General features: G+C 73.2%; 1 protein-coding gene across 1 annotated transcript; it reads left to right on the forward strand.

Annotated features, from left to right (window-relative positions):
- Positions 1–209: 209 nt before the first annotated feature.
- LBRM_33_3350 (conserved hypothetical protein) lies at positions 210–13,511 on the forward strand (the record flags this gene model as incomplete). Its single annotated transcript, XM_001568050.2, has 1 exon — positions 210–13,511. A coding segment is annotated over one exon (13,302 nt), but the record flags the coding sequence as incomplete, so codon positions are not given.

Below are 13,511 nucleotides of genomic sequence, written 5' to 3' on the forward strand. Positions count from 1 at the left end.
TTACGCCCACTCGATGAACATACACACCAAGTAGGCCAAACTGCTATAGAGAAGGAGCTCCCTCACACCATCACAAACTCCCTACACAAAAAACACGTGAGTCATCTGGAAAAACAAGTACACGTTCACAACAAGCGGCCACCCACACTTAACCGCCAAAGGAGCCGCCGGCTGTGCTGCGGCGGGAGGGGACGCCGGAGGTGGCGACCATGGTGGCGCACAAGACACGGGCGCCAGCGCTGCAGCGCGTCGGCACACCCGAGGAGCCGCGCGTGGGCTTGGTGGCCACGACGCACCGGGTGCGTCTGGACGGCGACGCCTGGGCGCGCGTCCTTGAGGCGTGCCCGGACCTGCTCAAGCAGGAGTTCACCAGCGATGTCTGCGACGCCACGTCGCTGCCGCCGACCTCGATGCGGCGGCTGGTGCTCGCGGCGGGCAGCCTTGTTGCCGACTTCGAGCTCGCGCACGGCGGGCTGGCGAGGACCGAGCTGAATGAGCAGATCGCCCGCTCCCCCTTCACCCGCACGTGGGCGCTGTACCAGCGCGTCGCTGCGCCGGAAGAGACGCTGGGCCCCCGCGCTGCGCCGCCTGCCGCCCTTCAGGACTCCGAGAGCTTCGCGTCACTGGACGTCGAGGAGCCGCCGGCTGTGCTGCGGCGGGAGGGGACGCCGGAGGTGGCGACCATGGTGGCGCACGAGGCACGGGCGCCAGCGCTGCAGCGCGTCGGCACACCCGAGGAGCCGCGCGTGGGCTTGGTGGCCACGACGCACCGGGTGCGTCTGGACGGCGACGCCTGGGCGCGCGTCCTTGAGGCGTGCCCGGACCTGCTCAAGCAGGAGTTCACCAGCGATGTCTGCGACGCCACGTCGCTGCCGCCGACCTCGATGCGGCGGCTGGTGCTCGCGGCGGGCAGCCTTGTTGCCGACTTCGAGCTCGCGCACGGCGGGCTGGCGAGGACCGAGCTGAATGAGCAGATCGCTCGCTCCCCCTTCACCCGCACGTGGGCGCTGTACCAGCGCGTCGCTGCGCCGGAAGAGACGCTGGGCCCCCGCGCTGCGCCGCCTGCCGCCCTTCAGGACTCCGAGAGCTTCGCGTCACTGGACGTCGAGGAGCCGCCGGCTGTGCTGCGGCGGGAGGGGACGCCGGAGGTGGCGACCATGGTGGCGCACGAGGCACGGGCGCCAGCGCTGCAGCGCGTCGGCACACCCGAGGAGCCGCGCGTGGGCTTGGTGGCCACGACGCACCGGGTGCGTCTGGACGGCGACGCCTGGGCGCGCGTCCTTGAGGCGTGCCCGGACCTGCTCAAGCAGGAGTTCACCAGCGATGTCTGCGACGCCACGTCGCTGCCGCCGACCTCGATGCGGCGGCTGGTGCTCGCGGCGGGCAGCCTTGTTGCCGACTTCGAGCTCGCGCACGGCGGGCTGGCGAGGACCGAGCTGAATGAGCAGATCGCTCGCTCCCCCTTCACCCGCACGTGGGCGCTGTACCAGCGCGTCGCTGCGCCGGAAGAGACGCTGGGCCCCCGCGCTGCGCCGCCTGCCACCCTTCAGGACTCCGAGAGCTTCGCGTCACTGGACGTCGAGGAGCCGCCGGCTGTGCTGCGGCGGGAGGGGACGCCGGAGGTGGCGACCATGGTGGCGCACGAGGCACGGGCGCCAGCGCTGCAGCGCGTCGGCACACCCGAGGAGCCGCGCGTGGGCTTGGTGGCCACGAAGCACCGGGTGCGTCTGGACGGCGACGCCTGGGCGCGCGTCCTTGAGGCGTGCCCGGACCTGCTCAAGCAGGAGTTCACCAGCGATGTCTGCGACGCCACGTCGCTGCCGCCGACCTCGATGCGGCGGCTGGTGCTCGCGGCGGGCAGCCTTGTTGCCGACTTCGAGCTCGCGCACGGCGGGCTGGCGAGGACCGAGCTGGATGAGCAGATCGCCCGCTCCCCCTTCATCCGCACGTGGGCGCTGTACCAGCGCGTCGCTGCGCCGGAAGAGACGCTGGGCCCCCGCGCTGCGCCGCCTGCCACCCTTCAGGACTCCGAGAGCTTCGCGTCACTGGACGTCGAGGAGCCGCCGGCTGTGCTGCGGCGGGAGGGGACGCCGGAGGTAGCGACCATGGTGGCGCACGAGGCACGGGCGCCAGCGCTGCAGCGCGTCGGCACACCCGAGGAGCCGCGCGTGGGCTTGGTGGCCACGACGCACCGGGTGCGTCTGGACGGCGACGCCTGGGCGCGCGTCCTTGAGGCGTGCCCGGACCTGCTCAAGCAGGAGTTCACCAGCGATGTCTGCGACGCCACGTCGCTGCCGCCGACCTCGATGCGGCGGCTGGTGCTCGCGGCGGGCAGCCTTGTTGCCGACTTCGAGCTCGCGCACGGCGGGCTGGCGAGGACCGAGCTGAATGAGCAGATCGCCCGCTCCCCCTTCACCCGCACGTGGGCGCTGTACCAGCGCGTCGCTGCGCCGGAAGAGACGCTGGCCCCCCGCGCTGCGCCGCTGGAGGAGGCCCCCATGGTGGTCGTGAGCGACGTGCCTGCGGAGCACGAGCTGTCGCAGCGCACCGCGGAGCCGGTAGGCTTCTCGCGCGACGACCTCGCGTCAGCAGGGCCTGCAGCGCTGCAGCGCGTCGGCACACCCGAGGAGCCGCGCGTGGGCTTGGTGGCCACGACGCACCGGGTGCGTCTGGACGGCGACGCCTGGGCGCGCGTCCTTGAGGCGTGCCCGGACCTGCTCAAGCAGGAGTTCACCAGTGATGTCTGCGACGCCACGTCGCTGCCGCCGACCTCGATGCGGCGGCTGGTGCTCGCGGCGGGCAGCCTTGTTGCCGACTTCGAGCTCGCGCACGGCGGGCTGGCGAGGACCGAGCTGGATGAGCAGATCGCTCGCTCCCCCTTCACCCGCACGTGGGCGCTGTACCAGCGCGTCGCTGCGCCGGAAGAGACGCTGGGCCCCCGCGCTGCGACGCTGGAGGAGGCCCCCATGGTGGTTGTGAGCGACGTGCCTGCGGAGCACGAGCTGTCGCAGCGCACCGCGGAGCCGGTAGGCTTCTCGCGCGACGACCTCGCGTCAGCAGGGCCTGCAGCGCTGCAGCGCGTCGGCACACCCGAGGAGCCGCGCGTGGGCTTGGTGGCCACGACGCACCGGGTGCGTCTGGACGGCGACGCCTGGGCGCGCGTCCTTGAGGCGTGCCCGGACCTGCTCAAGCAGGAGTTCACCAGCGATGTCTGCGACGCCACGTCGCTGCCGCCGACCTCGATGCGGCGGCTGGTGCTCGCGGCGGGCAGCCTTGTTGCCGACTTCGAGCTCGCGCACGGCGGGCTGGCGAGGACCGAGCTGGATGAGCAGATCGCCCGCTCCCCCTTCATCCGCACGTGGGCGCTGTACCAGCGCGTCGCTGCGCCGGAAGAGACGCTGGCCCCCCGCGCTGCGACGCTGGAGGAGGCCCCCATGGTGGTCGTGAGCGACGTGCCTGCGGAGCACGAGCTGTCGCAGCGCACCGCGGAGCCGGTAGGCTTCTCGCGCGACGACCTCGCGTCAGCAGGGCCTGCAGCGCTGCAGCGCGTCGGCACACCCGAGGAGCCGCGCGTGGGCTTGGTGGCCACGACGCACCGGGTGCGTCTGGACGGCGACGCCTGGGCGCGCGTCCTTGAGGCGTGCCCGGACCTGCTCAAGCAGGAGTTCACCAGTGATGTCTGCGACGCCACGTCGCTGCCGCCGACCTCGATGCGGCGGCTGGTGCTCGCGGCGGGCAGCCTTGTTGCCGACTTCGAGCTCGCGCACGGCGGGCTGGCGAGGACCGAGCTGGATGAGCAGATCGCCCGCTCCCCCTTCACCCGCACGTGGGCGCTGTACCAGCGCGTCGCTGCGCCGGAAGAGACGCTGGGCCCCCGCGCTGCGACGCTGGAGGAGGCCCCCATGGTGGTCGTGAGCGACGTGCCTGCGGAGCACGAGCTGTCGCAGCGCACCGCGGAGCCGGTAGGCTTCTCGCGCGACGACCTCGCGTCAGCAGGGCCTGCAGCGCTGCAGCGCGTCGGCACACCCGAGGAGCCGCGCGTGGGCTTGGTGGCCACGACGCACCGGGTGCGTCTGGACGGCGACGCCTGGGCGCGCGTCCTTGAGGCGTGCCCGGACCTGCTCAAGCAGGAGTTCACCAGCGATGTCTGCGACGCCACGTCGCTGCCGCCGACCTCGATGCGGCGGCTGGTGCTCGCGGCGGGCAGCCTTGTTGCCGACTTCGAGCTCGCGCACGGCGGGCTGGCGGGGACCGAGCTGGATGAGCAGATCGCCCGCTCCCCCTTCACCCGCACGTGGGCGCTGTACCAGCGCGTCGCTGCGCCGGAAGAGACGCTGGGCCCCAGCGCTGCGACGCTGGAGGAGGCCCCCATGGTGGTCGTGAGCGACGTGCCTGCGGAGCACGAGCTGTCGCAGCGCACCGCGGAGCCGGTAGGCTTCTCGCGCGACGACCTCGCGTCAGCAGGGCCTGCAGCGCTGCAGCGCGTCGGCACACCCGAGGAGCCGCGCGTGGGCTTGGTGGCCACGACGCACCGGGTGCGTCTGGACGGCGACGCCTGGGCGCGCGTCCTTGAGGCGTGCCCGGACCTGCTCAAGCGGGAGTTCACCAGCGATGTCTGCGACGCCACGTCGCTGCCGCCGACCTCGATGCGGCGGCTGGTGCTCGCGGCGGGCAGCCTTGTTGCCGACTTCGAGCTCGCGCACGGCGGGCTGGCGAGGACCGAGCTGGATGAGCAGATCGCCCGCTCCCCCTTCACCCGCACGTGGGCGCTGTACCAGCGCGTCGCTGCGCCGGAAGAGACGCTGGCCCCCCGCGCTGCGACGCTGGAGGAGGCCCCCATGGTGGTCGTGAGCGACGTGCCTGCGGAGCACGAGCTGTCGCAGCGCACCGCGGAGCCGGTAGGCTTCTCGCGCGACGACCTCGCGTCAGCAGGGCCTGCAGCGCTGCAGCGCGTCGGCACACCCGAGGAGCCGCGCGTGGGCTTGGTGGCCACGACGCACCGGGTGCGTCTGGACGGCGACGCCTGGGCGCGCGTCCTTGAGGCGTGCCCGGACCTGCTCAAGCAGGAGTTCACCAGCGATGTCTGCGACGCCACGTCGCTGCCGCCGACCTCGATGCGGCGGCTGGTGCTCGCGGCGGGCAGCCTTGTTGTCGACTTCGAGCTCGCGCACGGCGGGCTGGCGGGGACCGAGCTGGATGAGCAGATCGCCCGCTCCCCCTTCACCCGCACGTGGGCGCTGTACCAGCGCGTCGCTGCGCCGGAAGAGACGCTGGCCCCCCGCGCTGCGCCGCCTGCCGCCCTTCAGGACTCCGAGAGCTTCGCGTCACTGGACGTCGAGGAGCCGCCGGCTGTGCTGCGGCGGGAGGGGACGCCGGAGGTGGCGACCATGGTGGCGCACGAGGCACGGGCGCCAGCGCTGCAGCGCGTCGGCACACCCGAGGAGCCGCGCGTGGGCTTGGTGGCCACGACGCACCGGGTGCGTCTGGACGGCGACGCCTGGGCGCGCGTCCTTGAGGCGTGCCCGGACCTGCTCAAGCGGGAGTTCACCAGCGATGTCTGCGACGCCACGTCGCTGCCGCCGACCTCGATGCGGCGGCTGGTGCTCGCGGCGGGCAGCCTTGTTGCCGACTTCGAGCTCGCGCACGGCGGGCTGGCGAGGACCGAGCTGGATGAGCAGATCGCCCGCTCCCCCTTCACCCGCACGTGGGCGCTGTACCAGCGCGTCGCTGCGCCGGAAGAGACGCTGGCCCCCCGCGCTGCGACGCTGGAGGAGGCCCCCATGGTGGTCGTGAGCGACGTGCCTGCGGAGCACGAGCTGTCGCAGCGCACCGCGGAGCCGGTAGGCTTCTCGCGCGACGACCTCGCGTCAGCAGGGCCTGCAGCGCTGCAGCGCGTCGGCACACCCGAGGAGCCGCGCGTGGGCTTGGTGGCCACGACGCACCGGGTGCGTCTGGACGGCGACGCCTGGGCGCGCGTCCTTGAGGCGTGCCCGGACCTGCTCAAGCAGGAGTTCACCAGCGATGTCTGCGACGCCACGTCGCTGCCGCCGACCTCGATGCGGCGGCTGGTGCTCGCGGCGGGCAGCCTTGTTGCCGACTTCGAGCTCGCGCACGGCGGGCTGGCGAGGACCGAGCTGGATGAGCAGATCGCCCGCTCCCCCTTCACCCGCACGTGGGCGCTGTACCAGCGCGTCGCTGCGCCGGAAGAGACGCTGGCCCCCCGCGCTGCGCCGCCTGCCACCCTTCAGGACTCCGAGAGCTTCGCGTCACTGGACGTCGAGGAGCCGCCGGCTGTGCTGCGGCGGGAGGGGACGCCGGAGGTGGCGACCATGGTGGCGCACGAGGCACGGGCGCCAGCGCTGCAGCGCGTCGGCACACCCGAGGAGCCGCGCGTGGGCTTGGTGGCCACGACGCACCGGGTGCGTCTGGACGGCGACGCCTGGGCGCGCGTCCTTGAGGCGTGCCCGGACCTGCTCAAGCAGGAGTTCACCAGCGATGTCTGCGACGCCACGTCGCTGCCGCCGACCTCGATGCGGCGGCTGGTGCTCGCGGCGGGCAGCCTTGTTGTCGACTTCGAGCTCGCGCACGGCGGGCTGGCGGGGACCGAGCTGGATGAGCAGATCGCCCGCTCCCCCTTCACCCGCACGTGGGCGCTGTACCAGCGCGTCGCTGCGCCGGAAGAGACGCTGGCCCCCCGCGCTGCGCCGCCTGCCGCCCTTCAGGACTCCGAGAGCTTCGCGTCACTGGACGTCGAGGAGCCGCCGGCTGTGCTGCGGCGGGAGGGGACGCCGGAGGTGGCGACCATGGTGGCGCACGAGGCACGGGCGCCAGCGCTGCAGCGCGTCGGCACACCCGAGGAGCCGCGCGTGGGCTTGGTGGCCACGACGCACCGGGTGCGTCTGGACGGCGACGCCTGGGCGCGCGTCCTTGAGGCGTGCCCGGACCTGCTCAAGCGGGAGTTCACCAGCGATGTCTGCGACGCCACGTCGCTGCCGCCGACCTCGATGCGGCGGCTGGTGCTCGCGGCGGGCAGCCTTGTTGTCGACTTCGAGCTCGCGCACGGCGGGCTGGCGAGGACCGAGCTGGATGAGCAGATCGCTCGCTCCCCCTTCACCCGCACGTGGGCGCTGTACCAGCGCGTCGCTGCGCCGGAAGAGACGCTGGCCCCCCGCGCTGCGCCGCTGGAGGAGGCCCCCATGGTGGTTGTGAGCGACGTGCCTGCGGAGCACGAGCTGTCGCAGCGCACCGCGGAGCCGGTAGGCTTCTCGCGCGACGACCTCGCGTCAGCAGGGCCTGCAGCGCTGCAGCGCGTCGGCACACCCGAGGAGCCGCGCGTGGGCTTGGTGGCCACGACGCACCGGGTGCGTCTGGACGGCGACGCCTGGGCGCGCGTCCTTGAGGCGTGCCCGGACCTGCTCAAGCAGGAGTTCACCAGCGATGTCTGCGACGCCACGTCGCTGCCGCCGACCTCGATGCGGCGGCTGGTGCTCGCGGCGGGCAGCCTTGTTGCCGACTTCGAGCTCGCGCACGGCGGGCTGGCGAGGACCGAGCTGGATGAGCAGATCGCCCGCTCCCCCTTCATCCGCACGTGGGCGCTGTACCAGCGCGTCGCTGCGCCGGAAGAGACGCTGGGCCCCCGCGCTGCGCCGCCTGCCACCCTTCAGGACTCCGAGAGCTTCGCGTCACTGGACGTCGAGGAGCCGCCGGCTGTGCTGCGGCGGGAGGGGACGCCGGAGGTAGCGACCATGGTGGCGCACGAGGCACGGGCGCCAGCGCTGCAGCGCGTCGGCACACCCGAGGAGCCGCGCGTGGGCTTGGTGGCCACGACGCACCGGGTGCGTCTGGACGGCGACGCCTGGGCGCGCGTCCTTGAGGCGTGCCCGGACCTGCTCAAGCAGGAGTTCACCAGTGATGTCTGCGACGCCACGTCGCTGCCGCCGACCTCGATGCGGCGGCTGGTGCTCGCGGCGGGCAGCCTTGTTGCCGACTTCGAGCTCGCGCACGGCGGGCTGGCGAGGACCGAGCTGAATGAGCAGATCGCTCGCTCCCCCTTCACCCGCACGTGGGCGCTGTACCAGCGCGTCGCTGCGCCGGAAGAGACGCTGGGCCCCCGCGCTGCGCCGCCTGCCGCCCTTCAGGACTCCGAGAGCTTCGCGTCACTGGACGTCGAGGAGCCGCCGGCTGTGCTGCGGCGGGAGGGGACGCCGGAGGTGGCGACCATGGTGGCGCACGAGGCACGGGCGCCAGCGCTGCAGCGCGTCGGCACACCCGAGGAGCCGCGCGTGGGCTTGGTGGCCACGACGCACCGGGTGCGTCTGGACGGCGACGCCTGGGCGCGCGTCCTTGAGGCGTGCCCGGACCTGCTCAAGCGGGAGTTCACCAGCGATGTCTGCGACGCCACGTCGCTGCCGCCGACCTCGATGCGGCGGCTGGTGCTCGCGGCGGGCAGCCTTGTTGCCGACTTCGAGCTCGCGCACGGCGGGCTGGCGAGGACCGAGCTGGATGAGCAGATCGCCCGCTCCCCCTTCACCCGCACGTGGGCGCTGTACCAGCGCGTCGCTGCGCCGGAAGAGACGCTGGGCCCCCGCACTGCGCCGCCTGCCGCCCTTCAGGACTCCGAGAGCTTCGCGTCACTGGACGTCGAGGAGCCGCCGGCTGTGCTGCGGCGGGAGGGGACGCCGGAGGTGGCGACCATGGTGGCGCACGAGGCACGGGCGCCAGCGCTGCAGCGCGTCGGCACACCCGAGGAGCCGCGCGTGGGCTTGGTGGCCACGAAGCACCGGGTGCGTCTGGACGGCGACGCCTGGGCGCGCGTCCTTGAGGCGTGCCCGGACCTGCTCAAGCAGGAGTTCACCAGCGATGTCTGCGACGCCACGTCGCTGCCGCCGACCTCGATGCGGCGGCTGGTGCTCGCGGCGGGCAGCCTTGTTGCCGACTTCGAGCTCGCGCACGGCGGGCTGGCGAGGACCGAGCTGGATGAGCAGATCGCCCGCTCCCCCTTCACCCGCACGTGGGCGCTGTACCAGCGCGTCGCTGCGCCGGAAGAGACGCTGGGCCCCCGCACTGCGCCGCCTGCCGCCCTTCAGGACTCCGAGAGCTTCGCGTCACTGGACGTCGAGGAGCCGCCGGCTGTGCTGCGGCGGGAGGGGACGCCGGAGGTGGCGACCATGGTGGCGCACGAGGCACGGGCGCCAGCGCTGCAGCGCGTCGGCACACCCGAGGAGCCGCGCGTGGGCTTGGTGGCCACGAAGCACCGGGTGCGTCTGGACGGCGACGCCTGGGCGCGCGTCCTTGAGGCGTGCCCGGACCTGCTCAAGCAGGAGTTCACCAGCGATGTCTGCGACGCCACGTCGCTGCCGCCGACCTCGATGCGGCGGCTGGTGCTCGCGGCGGGCAGCCTTGTTGCCGACTTCGAGCTCGCGCACGGCGGGCTGGCGAGGACCGAGCTGAATGAGCAGATCGCCCGCTCCCCCTTCACCCGCACGTGGGCGCTGTACCAGCGCGTCGCTGCGCCGGAAGAGACGCTGGGCCCCCGCGCTGCGCCGCCTGCCGCCCTTCAGGACTCCGAGAGCTTCGCGTCACTGGACGTCGAGGAGCCGCCGGCTGTGCTGCGGCGGGAGGGGACGCCGGAGGTGGCGACCATGGTGGCGCACGAGGCACGGGCGCCAGCGCTGCAGCGCGTCGGCACACCCGAGGAGCCGCGCGTGGGCTTGGTGGCCACGACGCACCGGGTGCGTCTGGACGGCGACGCCTGGGCGCGCGTCCTTGAGGCGTGCCCGGACCTGCTCAAGCGGGAGTTCACCAGCGATGTCTGCGACGCCACGTCGCTGCCGCCGACCTCGATGCGGCGGCTGGTGCTCGCGGCGGGCAGCCTTGTTGCCGACTTCGAGCTCGCGCACGGCGGGCTGGCGAGGACCGAGCTGAATGAGCAGATCGCTCGCTCCCCCTTCACCCGCACGTGGGCGCTGTACCAGCGCGTCGCTGCGCCGGAAGAGACGCTGGGCCCCCGCGCTGCGCCGCCTGCCGCCCTTCAGGACTCCGAGAGCTTCGCGTCACTGGACGTCGAGGAGCCGCCGGCTGTGCTGCGGCGGGAGGGGACGCCGGAGGTGGCGACCATGGTGGCGCACGAGGCACGGGCGCCAGCGCTGCAGCGCGTCGGCACACCCGAGGAGCCGCGCGTGGGCTTGGTGGCCACGAAGCACCGGGTGCGTCTGGACGGCGACGCCTGGGCGCGCGTCCTTGAGGCGTGCCCGGACCTGCTCAAGCAGGAGTTCACCAGCGATGTCTGCGACGCCACGTCGCTGCCGCCGACCTCGATGCGGCGGCTGGTGCTCGCGGCGGGCAGCCTTGTTGCCGACTTCGAGCTCGCGCACGGCGGGCTGGCGAGGACCGAGCTGAATGAGCAGATCGCCCGCTCCCCCTTCACCCGCACGTGGGCGCTGTACCAGCGCGTCGCTGCGCCGGAAGAGACGCTGGCCCCCCGCGCTGCGCCGCTGGAGGAGGCCCCCATGGTGGTTGTGAGCGACGTGCCTGCGGAGCACGAGCTGTCGCAGCGCACCGCGGAGCCGGTAGGCTTCTCGCGCGACGACCTCGCGTCAGCAGGGCCTGCAGCGCTGCAGCGCGTCGGCACACCCGAGGAGCCGCGCGTGGGCTTGGTGGCCACGACGCACCGGGTGCGTCTGGACGGCGACGCCTGGGCGCGCGTCCTTGAGGCGTGCCCGGACCTGCTCAAGCAGGAGTTCACCAGTGATGTCTGCGACGCCACGTCGCTGCCGCCGACCTCGATGCGGCGGCTGGTGCTCGCGGCGGGCAGCCTTGTTGCCGACTTCGAGCTCGCGCACGGCGGGCTGGCGAGGACCGAGCTGGATGAGCAGATCGCTCGCTCCCCCTTCACCCGCACGTGGGCGCTGTACCAGCGCGTCGCTGCGCCGGAAGAGACGCTGGCCCCCCGCGCTGCGCCGCCTGCCACCCTTCAGGACTCCGAGAGCTTCGCGTCACTGGACGTCGAGGAGCCGCCGGCTGTGCTGCGGCGGGAGGGGACGCCGGAGGTGGCGACCATGGTGGCGCACGAGGCACGGGCGCCAGCGCTGCAGCGCGTCGGCACACCCGAGGAGCCGCGCGTGGGCTTGGTGGCCACGACGCACCGGGTGCGTCTGGACGGCGACGCCTGGGCGCGCGTCCTTGAGGCGTGCCCGGACCTGCTCAAGCAGGAGTTCACCAGCGATGTCTGCGACGCCACGTCGCTGCCTCCGACCTCGATGCGGCGGCTGGTGCTCGCGGCGGGCAGCCTTGTTGCCGACTTCGAGCTCGCGCACGGCGGGCTGGCGAGGACCGAGCTGGATGAGCAGATCGCTCGCTCCCCCTTCACCCGCACGTGGGCGCTGTACCAGCGCGTCGCTGCGCCGGAAGAGACGCTGGGCCCCCGCGCTGCGCCGCCTGCCGCCCTTCAGGACTCCGAGAGCTTCGCGTCACTGGACGTCGAGGAGCCGCCGGCTGTGCTGCGGCGGGAGGGGACGCCGGAGGTGGCGACCATGGTGGCGCACGAGGCACGGGCGCCAGCGCTGCAGCGCGTCGGCACACCCGAGGAGCCGCGCGTGGGCTTGGTGGCCACGACGCACCGGGTGCGTCTGGACGGCGACGCCTGGGCGCGCGTCCTTGAGGCGTGCCCGGACCTGCTCAAGCGGGAGTTCACCAGCGATGTCTGCGACGCCACGTCGCTGCCGCCGACCTCGATGCGGCGGCTGGTGCTCGCGGCGGGCAGCCTTGTTGCCGACTTCGAGCTCGCGCACGGCGGGCTGGCGAGGACCGAGCTGGATGAGCAGATCGCCCGCTCCCCCTTCACCCGCACGTGGGCGCTGTACCAGCGCGTCGCTGCGCCGGAAGAGACGCTGGCCCCCCGCGCTGCGCCGCTGGAGGAGGCCCCCATGGTGGTTGTGAGCGACGTGCCTGCGGAGCACGAGCTGTCGCAGCGCACCGCGGAGCCGGTAGGCTTCTCGCGCGACGACCTCGCGTCAGCAGGGCCTGCAGCGCTGCAGCGCGTCGGCACACCCGAGGAGCCGCGCGTGGGCTTGGTGGCCACGACGCACCGGGTGCGTCTGGACGGCGACGCCTGGGCGCGCGTCCTTGAGGCGTGCCCGGACCTGCTCAAGCAGGAGTTCACCAGCGATGTCTGCGACGCCACGTCGCTGCCGCCGACCTCGATGCGGCGGCTGGTGCTCGCGGCGGGCAGCCTTGTTGCCGACTTCGAGCTCGCGCACGGCGGGCTGGCGAGGACCGAGCTGGATGAGCAGATCGCTCGCTCCCCCTACACCCGCACGTGGGCGCTGTACCAGCGCGTCGCTGCGCCGGAAGAGACGCTGGCCCCCCGCGCTGCGACGCTGGAGGAGGCCCCCATGGTGGTCGTGAGCGACGTGCCTGCGGAGCACGAGCTGTCGCAGCGCACCGCGGAGCCGGTAGGCTTCTCGCGCGACGACCTCGCGTCAGCAGGGCCTGCAGCGCTGCAGCGCGTCGGCACACCCGAGGAGCCGCGCGTGGGCTTGGTGGCCACGACGCACCGGGTGCGTCTGGACGGCGACGCCTGGGCGCGCGTCCTTGAGGCGTGCCCGGACCTGCTCAAGCAGGAGTTCACCAGCGATGTCTGCGACGCCACGTCGCTGCCGCCGACCTCGATGCGGCGGCTGGTGCTCGCGGCGGGCAGCCTTGTTGCCGACTTCGAGCTCGCGCACGGCGGGCTGGCGAGGACCGAGCTGGATGAGCAGATCGCTCGCTCCCCCTTCACCCGCACGTGGGCGCTGTACCAGCGCGTCGCTGCGCCGGAAGAGACGCTGGGCCCCCGCGCTGCGCCGCCTGCCGCCCTTCAGGACTCCGAGAGCTTCGCGTCACTGGACGTCGAGGAGCCGCCGGCTGTGCTGCGGCGGGAGGGGACGCCGGAGGTGGCGACCATGGTGGCGCACGAGGCACGGGCGCCAGCGCTGCAGCGCGTCGGCACACCCGAGGAGCCGCGCGTGGGCTTGGTGGCCACGACGCACCGGGTGCGTCTGGACGGCGACGCCTGGGCGCGCGTCCTTGAGGCGTGCCCGGACCTGCTCAAGCGGGAGTTCACCAGCGATGTCTGCGACGCCACGTCGCTGCCGCCGACCTCGATGCGGCGGCTGGTGCTCGCGGCGGGCAGCCTTGTTGTCGACTTCGAGCTCGCGCACGGCGGGCTGGCGAGGACCGAGCTGGATGAGCAGATCGCTCGCTCCCCCTTCACCCGCACGTGGGCGCTGTACCAGCGCGTCGCTGCGCCGGAAGAGACGCTGGGCCCCCGCGCTGCGCCGCTGGAGGAGGCCCCCATGGTGGTTGTGAGCGACGTGCCTGCGGAGCACGAGCTGTCGCAGCGCACCGCGGAGCCGGTAGGCTTCTCGCGCGACGACCTCGCGTCAGCAGGGCCTGCAGCGCTGCAGCGCGTCGGCACACCCGAGGAGCCGCGCGTGGGCTTGTGCCACACGCACCGGGTGCTCTGGACTCGG

The sequence above is a fragment of the Leishmania braziliensis genome, chromosome 33 (assembly GCF_000002845.2).
Source record: "Leishmania braziliensis MHOM/BR/75/M2904 complete genome, chromosome 33".
In the NCBI taxonomy this organism is placed as follows: Eukaryota; Euglenozoa; class Kinetoplastea; order Trypanosomatida; family Trypanosomatidae; genus Leishmania; species Leishmania braziliensis.